Source organism: Sceloporus undulatus, chromosome 3 (assembly GCF_019175285.1).
Source record: "Sceloporus undulatus isolate JIND9_A2432 ecotype Alabama chromosome 3, SceUnd_v1.1, whole genome shotgun sequence".
Taxonomy (NCBI): Eukaryota; Metazoa; Chordata; class Lepidosauria; order Squamata; family Phrynosomatidae; genus Sceloporus; species Sceloporus undulatus.
Genome location: NC_056524.1, coordinates 152,321,673 through 152,341,346, shown reverse-complemented (window position 1 = coordinate 152,341,346; position 19,674 = coordinate 152,321,673). Strand labels below are relative to the sequence as shown.

At 39.3% G+C, this 19,674-nt stretch overlaps 1 protein-coding gene across 26 annotated transcripts in view; it reads left to right on the top strand.

Annotated features, from left to right (window-relative positions):
- KCNMA1 (potassium calcium-activated channel subfamily M alpha 1) overlaps positions 1 to 16,684 on the top strand; it is a 612,911-nt gene extending 596,227 nt beyond the window's left edge. For 15 of the 26 annotated variants that reach the window (XM_042456624.1, XM_042456615.1, XM_042456607.1 and 12 more), the window contains 3 exons: positions 2,600 to 2,824; positions 5,404 to 5,432; positions 15,733 to 16,684. In XM_042456624.1, coding sequence (XP_042312558.1) covers positions 2,600 to 2,824; positions 5,404 to 5,432; positions 15,733 to 15,887 — 409 coding nt within the window. In that variant the 3' untranslated portion in view covers positions 15,888 to 16,684. The remainder of the gene's footprint in view (positions 1 to 2,599; positions 2,825 to 5,403; positions 5,433 to 15,732) is intronic. The other 11 variants (XM_042456625.1, XM_042456616.1, XM_042456608.1 and 8 more) reach the window with 3 other exon arrangements.
- The last annotated feature ends 2,990 nt before the right edge of the window (positions 16,685 to 19,674 follow it).

Below are 19,674 nucleotides of genomic sequence, written 5' to 3'. Positions count from 1 at the left end.
ATATGAATTTCCCTCTACAATGAAATCTTCCTCAAAGTGTGTGAGCGTGTGTTGCGGGGTGCTTCCATTTTCAAAAGTGAGATAAGGAATGTGCTTTTCCTTTCATTGTGCCCAACCTCTGGAATTGCAAGGTGCTCAGTTTCCCACTTCCTTCTCCTTTTCAGGCAGCAGGTAAAACCTATATTATTTGTGTCCTCTTTTTCAAAGCAGAGGAGACTCTTGTTTGTCACTATTGTAAAAAACTAGCATGATCTTATGTTATCAGTCTTTGACTGTTTTATGTGTATTGTTGTAAATTAATCTGTAATTCTGATGGGTGAAGTTAGGTAGAAAGCTGAGACAAAAATAGTTTAAGTAAATAAGGTAAATAAAGAAACCACCACCTACGAGTAGCCACAAAGAGGAACACCCTTTTCTGTTTTGCTTTTAAACATCTTTCTTCCCCCCAGAGCAAGCACAAGAGTCAGAGTGTGTCTCTGAAAACCCTTGCAATTCTCTGGTTAGCAAGTGAGGTAAGGCAAGAGGTTGAAAACTCCCTGAATGGAAAAGAAGGTTAAGGGGAAAAGGAAATTAAGGAGAAGGGAAGACTGATAGACAAGGGCTTGAGGTGGAACAACAGAAGAATAGAAATAGAGAATTGTGCTGATCAAAAGATCCCCAGCCAGTAGAACAAGCTCCCTTTCTGATAGCAAAGGAGCAATCAGTAAACCAGCATGGAGACCTACATTTTCTTATTTCAAAGCAAACCTATCAGTTGACTGATGTGGAAAACCCTTGTTTGCAATGGCTGTCTTGACAATAAGGGTGTTCTTTTTAACAGAAGTAATAGGTTTCACAAAGCCTTGGGCCATTCAGTCTGGAGAAGCACAGGAGAAGTAGGGAAAGAAATTTCATTTTCCCGTTTTCAGACCCATATTGTAGAAGAAGGAGTGGTGAGTGGTCCACCACATTTTGGCAGCTTTGGTTATAATTAGAGCCACAGCCGTGGCTATTGAATTATACTTCTTATCAATGTTTAAGAGTATATATCTTCACTTATAGAAGGGGAACCACTAAACAAGATCACAAGAATTTTTGAGCTTTTTTTTTTTTTTGCATTCAGTACTTTTTTAAAAAATATGCAACAAACATAAAATTTTGAAAAAACAACAGCAACAATATTTTTATATAGAGAAATGAGTATTTTTCTCCAAATTATTAGGGTTATTTTTATAGAGACAGAATCTCACAGAGACTTACAATTTTCCCTATGAAGTGCCTTGTCAGATAACTGTATTTTAGGGGACAATCATAAAAATGGCAATCAAGCCAGTTGAATCCATAGCGAGAGCAACTAAACCCAAAATTATTTTATCCCATTATGTTTAGAGGAACAAAATTTTCCCACACAGATCTGTGAGGTGAGCTTTTAACAACTAGAATGTATGCATATGTGTGAGAGAGAGAGAGAAAGAGAGAGAGACTGAAACCCGTTGGAAATGCACCACAAGCCACCATGTAAGGATATTTAAAATCACATTTTTGTGGTACCTGTTGTCCTACTGAGCCACTGCAAATGTTTGACAGAAATATTTTGTGCCAAGAAGAGCAAAGTACAAGGGAAGAGCCAAGTCAGTGTGAGGAGTGCATATAAATACCAATAAAGTATTGGTATTGATCTTGCTCATAAAATCAACTGAAATAGGTCTCAGCAACTCCTTTGTTTTTTTCCTACTAAAATAAACTTCTTGCCCCTAAATGTGTTTACTTAGGAGGAAATCCCATTATTTTGATGGCTAGCGATATGCAGAGCCACCTAAGTTATGTTGTTAGACTTGACCTTCCTTAGATGGCTGGCCTTGGGAGGGGCCTATGAGTGTGTACTTCATATATCCACTGACAACATATAGAGGGTTCTACAGATTCCTGCTTCAGGGAGACCAAGTAGTTTATCGCACAGCCCCTGGAACGGGCCTGGCACATTACAAAAGGGGGTGGGATGGGAACGGAAGGTGGCATAGAATGAAGTTTACCGCACAGCAGAACACCACCACCACCGGAGGTTCCCATTCTATTCTGGATGCGTCCCCCAGGAGGCAATTTTCAGGAACGCTTCTAAACAGTTTCTGAAAATTGCCTCCTGGGGAACGCATCTGGAATGGAATGGGAATTTCTGGCAGCAGTGGCGGCATTCTCCTGTGTGGTAAACTGCATCCTATGCTGCCCTCCATTACCATCCCGCCCACTTTTGTAATGTGCCAAGCCTGTTCCAGGGGCCTGTGCGATAAACTCCAAAGACTCATATTGAAACACTTACCTTCTAGAATTCTTTAGATGGATCACTTGTGGTGGATTTTATGGCAAGATTCTGATGATTACCTTACTCACCACCAACTTTGTGAACATTTGCAGTAGTGCTGTGAGAGGAACTCTTGGGAAAACGGCTCTCTGAGCACTGCTATAACCATCAATGAATACTTAATTTCTCTGATTGTGAAGTACATGCTCACTTTAGTCTATATATGTTAAATCAGTCAGCTGATAATATTGCTAGTGTATAATTTGAAAGATGGAAAACCAATGAAAGGGAAATAAGACTACTGTTCTTTTTCTTTTTCAGTTTTGTAATAGCCAATCCACCTTATGAGTTTGAACTTGTGCCGACAGACTGGATCTTCTGTTTGATGCAGTACGACCACAATGCTGGCCAGTCCCGGGCTAGTCTCTCCCATTCTTCCCATTCCTCTTATACATCTAGCAAGAAAAGCTCATCGGTTCATTCTATCCCAGCAACTGCAAACCGTCAGAACCGCACTAAGACCAGGGACTCCCGGGAAAAGCAGAAGTATGTGCAGGAAGATAGACTTTGATACGTGTACCCACTCCCACCGTGTGTGAAGCTGTATCCACCACCCATACCCTCCCAATTGGTGTGTCCAATAATAGCTTTCCCTGTTCTCCCTAGCCTCCCCTGTGGAGTTCCCATTTTTATACACATATTTTGCATATGTATAACAGTGTGCATGTGATTGTCATTTTTATTTCAATACCATAAAACCCTTAAGCACAACAGCAACAAAGCAGACGGACCAAAGATTATTTATGATGCAGAGCAGGTGGAAAAGAGTTAAGACCAGATGTGAATAATTCCCTACTATAACCTCTCTGCATATCAGTTTAGAATATGTGTAGTGTGAACAGTGACTTCTGATATCAGTTTCAGAAAGAAAGTTATTTAATGTAAGGGTGTTGTTGTTAAAGGGGCACTGCTATAAAAGAACAAATTCACACACATGAAATTAGGGCTGTCCCCTGGTTAGTTTTCTAATCTCGGGTAAACTCATTTTGGGAATGGGAGTACTCTCTTGAGCTGGAAACAGCATGTGCCTTGCACCATTTTGTACAGTTTTACTTCACCTATTTTTATACAAAGCAATATCAGGTCTCTATTGTGCACAAGACTATTTTTTTTAAAGAGTGAGTGCCTTCCTCCCTTCATAGTAGAACTATGCTAAAATCAATAGGCATGGGGTTTTTCAGCTCTCATGATTTAATAGTGTTGTGTTCTTTTTTTAAAAAAAACATTCTAATTTCTTATTAAATTCTTTATACATCGCCACACTGATAACTATATTTTATCTCGCTTTTAACATTTGAGATGAAAAGCCACATGTACCATAAATATTGAAACTACCATTAGAAACTACCTTTCTGAGACTTTTACTTCTATTAAAAGGTGAATTATTTACCTTTATGTACAGAATGGAGTAAAATCCTTCCCCTCACGGAAGGATCATATGGGGTGGGGATTAAATATTTTTCTTGTTTCCTTTTCTTCCTGATCTGATAGCTTAATTTTAATGTTAACTATTAATACCTCCAGGAAGAAACTGCACGCATATGTGCAGGAAAACCTGGAGTTCTATTTTAGCTAGCTATATTTTAGCAAAAATATATGGTAGTACAGCCTTTACCTAGCCCTTGCTGAACTAAAAAGTGATATACCATTTGACTGAGAATTCTGAGAACCCGCAGAACAGACTGCCTGGCATGAGATCATTTGATAACCTTTTAGACAGAGTTGCCCAAGCCTACTCTCAGCACTGCCTTGTCATAGTTCCCCAAACTGTGAAGTCACATGTTGTTTCTGTGGCATTTTTAGCTATCAGTTCCAAGAAGAACAACCCCAGTTACAACTGTGGGGAGAGGTCTGCTAACATGGGTCTCTGTAATTTTGCCCTTGCCTTTGGTATCTAGAGATGATACTTTCTAGGTGATGGAGATCATTTATAGATTCCTCCATCCTTACCAGTTGTCATGAAGGGTTGGGTTAGGGAGCTGTGGCACCCTTTCTCCACCATACCAGACCTCCTGAGATGATGCCACTGCCCATATATACAGGAGGAAACTGCCCTCCAGGGCCTTTCTGTTCCAGTGGGTTAATAACAACTGGTAGCTTCATTTTCCAAGTCAACCTCCAGTGCCACAAAATAGTTTGGGAATCACTATAATGAAGGCACAGACAGGAAGATCTCTGAACTGACATTTTGCAATCATTTGCACAAATCAGGGAGCCATACCTAGTTCTAAAGCAGATTTAGATGTTAGAGAATCCTATTAAAAAATTTCAGGCCAATGTGCTTCACAATGTTGTTCAGCAAGGTCCTAGCAATGCTAATGTAACATAATTTTAAATGTAGTTCATAGGAAACGAAGTACAGTTATCTTTAGAAGAGATTAAGTTCCTAAACTATCAGGATCGCACCTTGGATTCTCACAAAGACTTATTTATCATTACAGAAAGATAGTTCCTTGTAGCTGCACAACTCCTTTGCACCTTCCTTTCCTTACCTAATCCCTTCCCTTTATATAGAAGCTAGCTAGTTGCCTGGCATGTGCTCTATGTTTTAGAAAGTATTGGGGGAGAATGGGGGGAGTTGCTAAATAGTATTTCTCTCCTCCCTCCCTATCCTGAAAGCATGATGGTCATAGAAGCTTGATGTGTGAATTGACAATTAAGCCAAGCACTTTTACTGACAACTTCTGGTTATGGGACAATGTGGGTTATGCACAAAGCATCTTTTTTAAACTGAAAGTGGTGACTGGGAATCCCCAGTCATCTGAAATGAAGGGTGACTGTTTGTTGGTATTGCTGGAATACTTTTCAGACTAATTTTGCCCTGTATCAACCACCCACTCCCAGCCCCAACTCCAAAAGCAATATTGCTGTCCTCTTCCCCATCTTCCTTCTCTAGCACTTTATCACCATGATAAATTTGCACACTTTTGCAAGAGAAGGTCCTGATGTTTGCCCTCAAACTTTTCCTAACACACACCAAGGATGTGCCAGTTAAAGTGCTCAACAGGACGCGTGACAGTTTAAAAGCCTTGTAAAACTTACATAGCTTACTTCTCTTTCTAAAGTGCGACAAGGATGAATAGAATGGGCCAAGGTATGACAATTGATGGTTCTGCATGAGCTAGAAAACTGCTGTGGGGTTTTTTCCTTCTATAACTTTGTCCTTGTGAAAACTTGTGACACATTAAAAACCACATTACCAAACTTGATTCAGTTATTCAGTTTGTTTGTTTGTTTGTTTGTTTCATTTTGGATTTGTTGTAATTTTATTCTTTTCATTTTATTTCTAAACCCAAAGTCAAATGGCTGTTGCTGCTGCTGTTGCCGAATTCTGACTTATGATTTCTTTCCTTTCAAAACCCTTTCATCTGCTTGCGTTTCCAGCTGCACGTGTCCTCCAACTCAACATCTAGGTCCTCACTTAGTGACGTTGTTTTCCTGTGGTGCCATCTTGTCTTGTCCCACTTATCCCACTACTCTCACCCAATATCTGTTCACCACCATCCATTCTTCTCTTTCCAGTAGTGATATTGACTTTATAGTACTTTACCAATTTCTTTAGACTCACACAGGGGTGGGGAGGAATACCCCTTGCTGCTTTGCCACCTGACCTGCTTTTTTGTTAATGCTACATCTTATTTCCTCCAGCTGAGGAAGGGATGACCATATGAAAGCAGTTGTCCATAGTAGGAAAAAAAAGCACTTGAGGAAAATTCATATTATGTATTCAAAACGGGGACAATCATAACTAGTTTATTGGCAACAGGAGCGAAAAATTTGAAACGAGCAAAATTTTCAGTCAACTGATGACTAACTCGGGCCTCTGAGTGCTCAATACAGCAAATAGTTGTTCAGTCTGGCCTTTCTATTCCTTCCAGTGAAAGTCAACAAAAAAAAAAAGACTGATCAGGAGATAACAGCTTGCTGGATTGTGCCCTGTAACACCACCCCTCTTGTTTATACTGCTTTCAATATACAAGTAGATTCCTTTAGCAGAAAGGGTGTGCATGGGGATGTTTGTTTATACAGTATGTTAATTCATTTAGAGATCTGGGTCTTTGGGTGAAGGACCCAGTGTTGATAAAGTGTTTAGAAATGTAACACTTGGTAACATTTTTCTTTTCTTTTTTTAAAAAAGTGAACAACATTGGTTGGCTGAACCTGTGTGCTTATCTTCTCATATCTCTGCCATCTCCCATTTGAAACTACATCCTACACATATGACTGTAATTAATATGGACTATAAATCAAAATGTGTTGGCTTAACCAACTTATCAGCCACATCCCGCAAATGTCACAGGATATTAAGAATCTTCTGAGATACTTTGCATTTGTATAGCATTTTCTCAGCAATACTTTTAAAAACCCTGTAAGGTTTGTTGTTGTTGTTTTTGAGTGCCTTCAAGTCAGTACTGACTTATGGCGATCCCAAAGCGAACCTATAACAGGGTTTTCTTGGCAAGATTTTTTTTCAGAGGGGGTGTTTCTTTGCCTTCCTCTGAGACTGAAAGAGTGTGACTTGGTCAAGATCATCCACCAGGTTTATGTGGCCAAGTGAGGATTGAAATGCTGATCTCCAGAATTGTAGTCTCCATAGTTGTATTATCCATAGCAGAAAAAGATCTGAGGCCAAGAGAACAGCTTGATATAGTGGTTTGATTATCTGATCAGGACCAAAGGGCTGTCCACTCAAATCCCCACTCAACCATGATACATTTTATTTATTAGACGAATGACTTGGACCAGTCACAGTCTCTCACCCTAATATGTTTAACTAGAGCTCTTGGGAATATAAAATGAAGGTAGGTGAGGTCAACATATACTGCCCTGGACTTCCTGGAGAAATGTGTATGAAAGTGTTATTACTTTACCAAAACCAGTGGCTTGCCTAAAGTTGCTGACTGAGCTTGTGACTAGCAGAAGGATTAAACCAGCGCAACAAGAGAGTACTCATATCACTATGCTCCCCCACATTGTCCCCCTGAGATCAACATCCAGAAGACTATAGAGGTTCAGAAGGAACAACACACAGTTACACTCCCCTCACACAGCAAGCAAGTTAAGAACAATTTCCCTCAATACAAAGCACCATCATTGTTGCAATGGCAGTGTCATATAGCTGGTTGGTGATACAGTGAGTTGCTAGTTTCTGGGGTTGTGGAGGGGGGGTAATTTTGAAAAAAAAATGCAAGGCATTATAACAATAGCTGGTCAAACGCTGCAGTAATGCCCTGAATCAGCATTGAGCCATGATGCCCTGAATCAGCTAAATAAATAAATAAGTAGAAAAATAAAAATAAAAACATTTAGGAGCTTGGGAAGAACATTTCCTTCATATTGAAAATGTTCTACTGTGAATGTTCCACTCTACACCTAAATTCTGCTACTGGACATTTCACAAAAATATTGAGCCATGTTCATACAAGTAGTGGCCCAGGCTTAAGATGGGTGCTCCTTGTCTACACTAGAAGAGGGATCTAGCAATGTTTAATGGAGCCTCATTTAACAGTGTGGCTACAGCAGGTTGGCATGCTTTACTGAGAGAAGCATCATTTTATTAATATAAGTGATGACTGAACCACAGCTGCTAGCTGTATTTTATTTTCAAATCGTGATGGCATAAAATGCTAAGGGATTGGTAAATAATGTGACTGAGCAGCAGTACTTGGTATCAAAAAAAGAAAAGTTAGGGATCTTCAGGATTTTACTAAGGGCTTACAGAGTGATAGAGTTGGAGGACATCTCAGAGATCACCTATGAGAACCATTTCCTTCTCAATTCAGGCTCTGTAATGCCTGGTGCAAGTACAGTACATGGGGGGAAGGGCAATGGTTAGATGAACACATTAGTCCCCCAGAGACTTTGAAGGGCCACACTCCCAGATAAAGTATTATAATTTTGCCTCCAAATGTTCTCAATGCCTCTAGGGCAGTGTTTCCCAAACTTTGGTCCTCCAGGTGTTTTGGCCTTCCAAGTCCCAGAAAGCCTAGACTGTTTGGCCAGAAATCAGGAATTCTGAGAACTGAATTTCAAAACATCTGGAGGAGTAAAGTTTGGGAACCACTGCTATAGAGGATGGGGGCAATTTCACCATGTTTTTATGTTTTGGTCATCTCAGCTATCTTGGGTCCAAAAAAAGTCTATTACCAACAGGAAGTAACCTAGATAGTGATATCCAGGTTACTTCTGCTGGAGGATGCTTCTCCTGGAACTAAAATGAAACCGGGGGACAAAAGTTCCCCTTGTATCCCTAGGAGTGGGGATATTTGAGGGCAAAACATTCTTTTCCTGGAAAAAAAGTAATTTGTTTTGCCCTGAGGTGCAACATGCCTCACAGATGGCTATGCAGCCTCAGTTTAAATACAGTTTAAATACCATTTCTCAAAATGTTCCAGTTATGTTTGCCTGCAATTTCCACCCATTTGTTCAAGTCCTGCCTTCTAAAATAGCAAGTTTGTCCTCCAGATATTTAAAGTTCTCTATCGTGCCCTTCCCAGGCTCAATCTTCCCCACATGTTTCTCTGCCCAGCTTTTTAAACTATTCCCTATAAAGCTTGGTTTCCAGACCTCACATCATCTCGGTTCCTCTTGCCGGGATGCAGTCTGACATATCTGTGTTTGCCTCCAAATGCGATGCCCAAATCTGACAATAGACGTCAGCTGCAGCCTGACTCTTGGTAAATAGAAAGCATCTAGTTGCTCTGACCTGGATGCTGTGTTCCTGTGTTCCTCACGGCAGCTTTTTCAGTGGCTTCAACACACTATTAGTTCACATTCAGCTTGTAGATTCCACTAAGACAGAGGTGAGGAATTTTGGCAGGCCTGTGGAACATTTTCTTCCCTTTTGAACACAGTCAGCACCAGGTCCAGAAATAGCCAAGCATGAAAAGAAAAGTTGGCCACATTTGGTTTAGACTATCTGGGATAGAGCCACTTATGGAATGCCATATGCAATTATTACATTAAAAATGCCACTGGGAAACTGCATCCTGGTGGCATCCCAGCTCCCAGCCATGCTCAGCAGGCTGCTTTGCAAACTCAGGAAGCTCCTGCATTTGCAAATTGGCCAGCTGAGTGCAACTGGGAACCGGAATGCAGCCAGGATGGAATCTCTTGGTGGCATCAGTATTTTTAATGTGATAATTCCCAACTGCATCCCGTAAGCGACTGTATCCCAGCAGGGGTAAATTGGTTTTGTTTGGGTGGGTTGGGGTTTTTGTTTGTTTGTTTGTTTGTTTGTTTGTTTGCCTTGCGATAATCTCCTAAATCTTTTCTGAGCCAGGTCTATCCATCCAATGCTTCTATCCTTACACTTCCATGAATGTATAAATCGATACAGTGTCTTCAAAATTAATGCCGTTTGACATTGCTTTAACTGTCCTGGCTCCAATCTATGGAATCCTGGGATTTGTCGTTTGTTGTAGCACCAGAGCTTTCTTAAGAAAGAAGGCTTAATATATCACAAAACTGCAAATCCCAGAATTCCATAGCATTGAGCCATGGCAGTTAAAGCAGTGTCAAACTGTGACAATTGTGCAGTGTTCATGCAGTCCTTATTTATCTAACCTTGTTAGTTTTCTTCAGTGTTCAGCCAATTTAGATGCATTTGAACCTCATTCTGCCTTCTGCAGTGCTGGTTTTCTCTCCAAGATTCATGTCATTAAAAAATCTGATAAGCAGTCCCTATATACTCTCACCCAGGTGATTTAGAAAAGGTTTGAGTAGCAAAAGACCTAGGACAGGGCCCTGTGACATTGTACTTGAGACTTCTCAACTCAGGAGGATGCTGAGCCAATAATTGGTCATGGGTGGATTGGTCAGTATTGGATTCACTGCATAGTATCAGAAAGTACCATTCATTTTTTTCATCTTCTCAGTGAAGCTGTAATGAAAACTTTGTCCAATGCTTTGCTGCAAACAAGATACGGCCACAGCCTTTCCGATGATCTACCAAACTAGTCTGTCCAAGAAGGAGATCAACGTGGTCTGGAATGCCATACTCATGAAAAATCCAAGATGACTCTTATGTCAATATTACACTATAATGATTTATAGCACTATTATTCTATTCTAATTGCTATGGCTGTCTCTTGTAGAATTATGCAGTTTGTAGTTTAATGAGGCCTAAGGGTTGAGAATTCTAAATGCCCCCACCTGAAATGCAAATTCCAAGATTTCATGGGAGGCAACCAAAGCAGGAAAAGTGGAATAATAGTGCTGTAACAGTGTAGTGTGATATTCAGCTTAGTATAAAATATAAAATTATTGGAGATGTAGTTTTAACATCAAAACTGGAGTCACAGTAAGAGGAACTGGAGCTTTGCTTATGGACCAGCATCGTAAATAGTTCCCTGTAACAAACGTTGGATAAGATTTAGGTTTCAACTCCTTCCACCCATGCTTTCCTTTGAAATCAGATTCTATCTTTGCTTTTATGCATCAAAAGAGAAGACACATGAGAGGACAAACATACTGGTGATCCCACCAGAATCTTCAGAATTTTGAGCCTCAGAATATCCACGAATTAAAAAAAAATGTAAATGTGGGAGAAAGCAGAACAGCCAAAATGACCCATAAAATTGGAGCTCTTATGTAGGAGGAGAAGCAACATATATCTCCACCGTTGTGGGAGACAGAAGCCTTATTGGGTATCTTGATTAATTTTAGGTCCTCAAATTTCATACCACAAAGTGTGGTTTCAGGGAAAACCATATTAGACACACTCTAAAGAGGTCAGTGATAATAAGATTCCCCTGCAAACTACTCACTTCCTTGTTGCCTATAAAATACTCCTTAAATAATAAATAATAAATACAATTTTTATTTATATTCCACCTCTCTGTCCAAGACAACCGGGGCAGATTACAAATTAAAACAGTATAATCCCATATCCCAGTATCCCACCCTCCTAAAATAACAGTTAAACAACTCATAGTTTAATAACTTACAATAAACAAACAGTGGCTATTGCAGATTCAAAGGGTTAACAGGGTCCGATTTTTGAGACAGGTATCTATTCGAGAAAGGCCTGCCAAACTTTTTTATATTCAATTTGAGGAAAAAATAGAAAATCATACAAGATTGTTCCTGAACCACCACCTTAACTATTGCCATTTTAATTTTAAAAAAGAAATATCAGCATAGATCTTATTTTAAAACTAGACCCCCCCCCCCCCGGACTACAGTTTGTAGTAAGAATTCTATACCTCCTAAGAATTTGTATACTTGAAATACCTTCACTTGGCCATACATTAATGAAGGGAGGAGTAAATACAGTTGCCCCTCTGTTTGCACAGACTTCAGATCTGTGGCCCTCGTTTACTCATGAGGAGCAAATGGAGGGGGTTAGAATGGGGTGTGCACCCTCAGCCGCTCGCAGGCATGCATGCCCATTCAAGCCTATGGGGCTTGAATATCAGCAAGTTTCCGTTTTTGCATGGGGGTGGGTCTGGAACGGATCCCCCATGAAAATTGAGCGCTGACTGTACTGTAATTATAGATTCCCCATGATGGCATTTGGAGCCCAAAATATGCATCTGCTCAAAATATGCATTTGGGGGTTGGACAGAAAGCAGCATTTTCTATGCACTGCCTTCAGGGAAACTATTTCTGTACACACCGGCATATAGAAACACCCCATTTCTGATCTCTTATAATTTATTTTAATTAATGGTAGGAAAACCCTGAGTGGAAAATTGCATTGGAGGTTGAGTGGAGCATGTTTTACCCACCCCACTCACTCACACACACACATAAGTTAATATTGCAGCAAAAATTTACAAAACTAGAAACTTCAAAATTGCTTTAACTACTTTTCTCAGTAGCTTGAACCGAGGTACAGGAAGGGAAAACCATTCTTTAGTTCAGAAAAGGGGTTTATTGGACACTAAAGTGGAGACATTAATTCATGCAGTACTGAGATCACAGTACAATTGAATGAGAAATACAGTGGAAGCCCTAAAATAGGTAGAAAGTTTTGATTTACTCTCCGGGACTTGTCTAGGAAACCTCACAGAGACAGCACTTCTCACGTATTTTTTTACCATATTTTGTTCATGTTGTCTCCACGCAGAGTGCTGTGAATCCCCCTTCTAGTCATTGCTACCAACATGAAAATAACTTACCACTGTGAGATTGTTACATGCTTCAGCCATCTTAACCAGAGTGCTGTCAGTGCACCATGTTAGTGGTGTTGTGCAATGGTAGTGAGGGAAGACAGACAAAATTTAGTGCCTCTGAGTGAGGAGTCGGTTTCTCCAATGTCTGCATTCCATCATTGTTACTGCACCCTTGGCCTTTTACCTCTAGCAGCCATGTCACTTCCAGGAATGTTATACTGGCATCATGTACCAACAGGATTCCAGCCTGAGCAGTATTGCCACCAGGTTTTGCAGAAAGGAAAATTTGAGGTCCAGGTCAGACGTCTGAAGCATTTCAATGGAAGCTAACACAGGCCAGGATGAAGCACACTTCCATTGGAGTTCCCTTTCCACACCCAATACTTAAATTTACAGCACTTTATAAATAAAGGTTAATAATAATAATAATAATAATAATAATAATAATAATAATAAATGGTTGGAAAGCCTCTCAGTGGCCATTTAGAGGCCACTGGAGGACAAGGAGCACCAAGGCAGTTTCTGGTTGCATTTCTCCAACCAGAAGAAAATTTCAGACTTCATGTCCCCAGATAGCCAGTGAGTCAGAGGAAGAATCTGCCCACTAAGGGAAGAAGCAGAAGCTCAATGATACCCTGGACATCCAGGAGGACATCTGTTCTTTTCTGTTGGCTAGGAACTGTAGCTGGGCATTGCTCAGTAGCTCCCTGTCCACTGAAATTGGGTTTGCACTCTAATGCTCAAACTTATGTTGTGCTTGACAGATTTATTGCACGAGGAGGTATTAATTACCCCCTTCAGAAAAGGCCTAAAAGTACATACATTGCCCATGTATGTCAACAACAGACTATTGACAAGTTCAGCAAACATTCTCTGGAAGGCTTTTCCCATCTCACAAATGAGGGCTACAATTTGTCTATTAAGAGCAGGTTATGCTGCTCCCCCAAGACCTATATCAATGGAGGACTCTGTGTCAGAAGGAGGAAATGCAAGACTAAAGTGATGTCTCATGCGTACGTCCTGAAGCTGAAAATCCTAATCCTGGTTTATTCAAAGAGAGCAGGGAGCACATTTGGGTGAGCAGGCATTTCAGTACAGAAAAATGTGCAAACGGCCTTTGTTTGGCAGGAACATTTCCTCCCGTTGGATCATGATGCAACATCATTTCCTTTTTTAGACACTCCCAGACTTCAAATATATTTTTCCAAGTTCTCCCTCATCTAAAGCAAAGTTTGTAAAGCAGTACATCTGACAAATGCTAATGGTAAAAGAGACAGAGATAAAAAGGATACAGGCTTAACTTCTCTGAAAAAATAATTTAAATACAAAGCATTTGAATAACTGTTAGTTTGAAATTGTTTGTGTGATCTTCCGAGGCTTTTAAAACATGAGAACCATCATGTTTTAACACCTCTCTGAAAGGTTAGTTTAACCGTAGATCATACAAAATTGGTTTCCACAAATGCATAATGGTTCATGTGTCACACTTGAACTAAATGGTTTTTAAATGGAGCTGAAATTATTTTGATGTGTACACATTTCCCAGTCTTCTTTCCCTACAACCTTTCTGAAACCAGCCCATCAGCAGCCTTTCCCTTAGAGCCTCATTAACAATTCAGATGTTCTGATGACTTTAAAAGATCTATGGCTATATATGTGTAAAACCCAGCTTGACAAAAAAGATAAATGGATATAGAGGGAAGCTGTAGGAGTCTGGCAAGCTGTAGATCATCTTACAACAGATTGTAACTTTATCATTTTGTCAGGAAGAATAATTTAAGGCACTTAATCAGTTAGCTTCGCTGTGCAAGATTTAACATTATGAATTCCTATCGGCCAATCTGTTCAAATCAGAGCAAACTTAATTAGAGAGTGAAAAACCTGGTTCAGAATCATACAAGCTTCCTTGAGGAGGGAAGCATGCATCTCCTGAACATGGAATATTTGCAATGTTCCCTTCTTTAATGTGCAGGATACTTCCCGTTTTTAAAATGTTAATTAAAAGGTTTTCACAATTGGTGTAAAATGACATATAATAAGCTGCTAGGAGAATAAAACCTCTCAGTATTAGCTATTTTGCTGGTACACACACTAAATTTGGACATCGAACAACAACAACAAACCCCCCACTTTCAACAGAAGACAGGCCCATTTTCCTTTAGCAGGGTTCATTAATAATTCCTCTGGCGTCACATACATAAATCATTACCCTAGATAGGATACCAGCACAGCAATGTATTCAGATATTTTATTTTGTGTAAAACCACCTAAGGAGTCCAACCAAAATGGATCTATCAGTGTGAACATACTAGCAGGTAGGACAGTGACAAAATTACTGCATGGGACAAATTTATGGAATATGTTTGAGAACTGAGTACATTAGCCAGGGGTATTATAGGAATATAAACCTATTTTGATGGGAAAGGGAAACATCTCTTCCTCACAATAGGAGTCACATGCATTTCACAATTTACAGAAATTATTTGGCTTCATAATTCACAATGGAGACTTTCCAGGAAAATATATCAAAACAAATTCATCTCAGTGCTAATCGAAACAATCCTAAAAACTGAGCACTGATCCCATGAAAAGAGCAAGCAGCACTTCCTACACTCTTTATTAAAAGGCCTGGGTACCTTCCATAAGTAAGGCCTGGTACATACCTTTAAAAAAGGCTCGATGTATCGTGGCCTGTTTCCCTCCAGAGGGACGCTGCAGCCTCCAAACCATGCAGCATCCGTCCAGAGTAAAAAGAACCTGGAAAAAACAGGTTCTTTTTGAGTCGCTGGGTGGATGTCACGAATACGCCAATGGTGCACTTGTGATGTAAGTGATGCGCAGAAACGTGTATATGCTGTGCGTCACTTACGTCAAGATGGCGGCACCCACATGGACAGGATGCTGCCATGATGCCTCCGCTGTGCCATGCTAGGGTTAGGTACCGTGCGGTTGGTTGCGGTCCCTAACCCTAGTATCGCTGGCGGCACGCCACTTCAGGACCGTCTGTCCCAGGTGTCAGTCAGTCATAGGCCAGTTCTTTTTAACCCCTTGCCCTCAGCCTTGCAAATTTTTCCTTCTTTCTTCTAATGAGTGTTTTCCAGTTTGCAGAGTCTTCAGCTCTTCACTGCCAGCCATTATTAAAAGTCATTTTTAGGTTTTTTTTTTTTTTTTTGGTAACCGAAATGCACTTTTCTGAACTGCTGTTGGCATGGCACTAATGAAACTTTTCATTTTCCTCCTCCCTTGTTCTGTCTCTCTATCCGTTTTGCTCTTCAGCAGAAAAGAAATGGTTTACAGATGAGCCAGAAAATGCCTACCCCAGAAACATTCAAATCAAGCCCATGAGCACACACATGGCCAATCAGATCAATCAGTATAAGTCTACAAGCAGCTTGATACCACCTATCAGAGAAGTTGAAGATGAATGTTGACTCGCAGAAGGCCAGAACATTTTTTTAAAAAACAGAGAAAAACAAACAAACAAACTGACAGACTTCATGAATGGTGATGTGACATTTATTCCTCTTTCATGCTGAACCACTGGCGGAAAAAGTTACAGAAGGCAAGTGTTTGCCAGAACGCAAAGTAGACAGAATTTTGTTTGTCTGCCTTTAATATTTGCTTCCATGTATTTTGGAAACTTATTTCATTTATAAAAGAACATAATCAAAGCCGTCATGTATAGCCTCTAGCGTTTTAAATTATTTTTATTTATTAGAAAGAAAATATATTTTTTTCTTTATTTCATTGTCAAGTATTTTCCCTTAACAAAACAGCTGCAAATGTGGCCAGACTCCAAGAAAAAAAAAAGAGGAAAAAGGGGGGGGGGGGAGAAAGAAAGAAAGAAAGAAAGAAAGAAAGAAAGAAAGAAAGAAAGAAATTCTATATTCCTGATGCGTTCTATGTCTTTCAGGAGAATGATGGCCACAACTCAAAAGGAAAAATGTAATTAAGAGAGACAAATGTATTTTAAAAAAAGGTCCACTTGTATTTTAGTAAATCAAAGAAGAAGAAGCAAAGAAGAGTTTACTAGAATGTTTCTTTCCTGAAAGACGTGTATTTTGTTTAGCATTGACACCAGCTATTAATAAACTGAAGCATATTTATTTTGAAAAAGTGGAAACGTCATATTTTTGTAGAATTAACTTTATTCTGAAATTATGCATCTGTTTAACACCATAGCTAATACAGATGTTCATACAGAACAACTTCCTTACAGGTAATTATAAGGTCCAAAATAGCATAAATGGGTAACAGTCAGTGGCAATAAGGTAGCAAACATTAGTGTAAAACAAAAAATGCAGCACATAGTCAATATACTAGTTATGGTAACTTCCAGATTGTTGTACAGGTGAGGCTGCTTTCTTTCTCTGCTTCATACCATCTATTATCCGCACCTTTCAGGATTGCAGCAGTCATCCATGGACATTTAAAGTTTCTCACCAAGGACTTTCATCCAATCCTGTACAAAAAGAAGTTGATAAGTAGTCGATCATGATATTTTACACTATAATCTGTGTTTAGCTGAAGAAAGGCTGGCTTTGGCTTTGACTCAGCCTCCAGTATTGCTCCCTGCAAAGTGACAAAACTAATTTCCATATCACAATTTGCCAATGGCCTTTCATGCTGATAAAGGACAAATCCAGCCTCTCAATTGTAATATGTCCAGATATTAGGTGAGCTCTGTGATGCAAACACTGTGGTTCAGACACACTGCTCATGCTATGCTTACAGCCACCTAATTTCTGTCTTCTCTTTTTAGGTGTTAGAAATCAACATTTAATTTCCAAGCTTTGGGGGACTCTGCCCATAAAGTTTATACCAAAACAAGCATAAATGTAGTAACAGAAAATAATGAATGTATTTAATATAACATGCAAAAGGCCTTTAGAAAAGGCCTGCAGCTCAGTCAGAGATTTCTTCTTTTCTTTTCTTTTTCACAAAAATGGCCAGCAAGCTTTTCTAGTCACTGGACAAAATTGTGATGTTTCATATCTGTGCTGCAGTATATAGCAACCCCAGCATTTGAGGCTCTAAATAATGTAGCACCTTTCTCCGGTTTAAATTATCAACTGCTGATCTAGATTGAACTGGGGCAGGTGATCTTGGGGAAAGAAGGGGGCGATAAAACTGAGGGAAAAGATGACATTGGGTCCCAGTACACAAGCTAATATTAGGCTTTGTAATTGTGCCAAGTTGTAAAAATGCTGAGATTCAACATTCTGTGATATTGTTATCATTAGAGTAATATCAGTGAATCAAAGTCCTGAGCAGATAAAGGTGTCCACTATATAACCCAATATTTTAAGCTAAAACTATCTCAGCTTTAATGTTTGTCTACTGGCTGCAGTACAAATATATTCATACTTACACCTAATAGGCTTAATTCCAGAGTGACTTCTTGGACTGTGACTACTTTGTCATTATGTTGTGTAGACTTAGTTATTCAAAGAGGAGGGGAAGCAACAACTGTGAATATAATGTATGAAAATTGGATTGTTTCTCAAAAGTACTTATTTCACCACTAAAAAAAATAAAAGCAAATGAACAGTTTTATTTACCCATATCACAATGCCCCAAACCTATGGGGGCTCTAGCCTTGAGAGATGCTACCACTGTAAATCTACGGGCAGGCTGCAATTTGTATTCTGGATTTTACATTAGATTATTTAAAATACTATTTTCAAAGGGAACAATCCCTCAAGTATGTATGGAAAGGCCCAATTGCAACCTGATGGAGGTTGCACCAAAGCACATGGGATTGCACCCAAGTCTGTACTCCTTTTTCATTCATGAACTGCACAAGACAAAATACAGCATGCCTCAATGCCAAGAGACTTCATTCAATTTAAGTCCTAGCACACTGGATTGTTTGACTGTTCTATGAAAGCATAGAAAATTCATATGATCAGGTTATGACCTCCTTCTTTTAAAATGGTGGTTGTTTCTTAGAAAGGCCACTTTATACACCTTATACATATACCTTTTTGCAACAGTGAAGTTGGAACACATAACTAAAATATTAGATCATGATCCTCCTAATTCAACAGTAAAGTTGTATATCTATTCGGCCACATATATAAACATATATAGACAAAGAAGACTATGGATTGGGATTATAGTGGAAGCTTTCTTACTATTTCCTTCTTGTAGTTGCTCATGGTTCTGAGGGAATCAATATGTGTATATGTCACAGTTTTCTGAGGGGCAAAACGCAAAAGCTGATCTGCTACACAGAATAACAATGTCTGGAAAATATAATCTTTTTTATTATCATTTAAAAACAATGCTTGCTTTTATTATCATTTCAAAGCAATATTCTAGCCCTTCGTGCTGCGAGGTTATGGGCAGTCTGTTGAGGATATGTGGTCAGATAGGGTGAAATAGGCAAGAACCGAAAGAAAGCTTCCAATGCCCTAAATGTTTCCTTGCCCTTCCCCATAACTAGGAATGGATGAGAATTTTGTTCAGTCTTTTCAACAAGACGTTTGCAAAATTAGACTGATGTAGATCCATTAAATCATTGGGACCTAACTATGCATTGACTTAACATCCAGCAATTGATTAAATGCATCTACAGTACTGTATTTTAGGATAACCAACAAGAGTCCAGTCATGGTCTTCTTTATTCTAAGATGGTTAAAATTTTATTTCAGATTGGTGTTTTTTCTAAATTGGAATTTACCAAAATTTGCAAAGTTCTTCATAAGTTCAGCGGAATGACTGCAAGAATGGAAAATCAGATGGCAACTAAAAGAGCAAACAATGTAGAACCACTGTTTTTTAGTTTCCATTAATTTATTCAGATTACAGGACACACTTTTTTCCAATACTATGGCAGGAATTTGCTGTGTTCCAGAATTGCCTTGTTGGTCCTGTTTATTATTATAGTATTTTATTATTAAAATGTCCCCTGGAGGAATTGGGAATTTTCACAGGCAAAGGAGGGTTTAACATGTGAATTTGTTATACCTGCTTTTCATATTTTGTTTAATCATTTCATTTGTATTTATATTTTTCATGATAGAACCCAAGGCAGCTCATGTGAGGGCAGACCAGATCTAAGCCTACTTCACTTCAGCAAAATCACCATTGCAAGTGCTTTGAAACTAGGATTCGGCGTAGTAGTTTTGCATTATTATGTCAGGGCAACTTTTATGTAAATAGTAAATAGTAAATAGATTAAACAAAGTTAAGTGTCTGGCTAAGGACCTACTC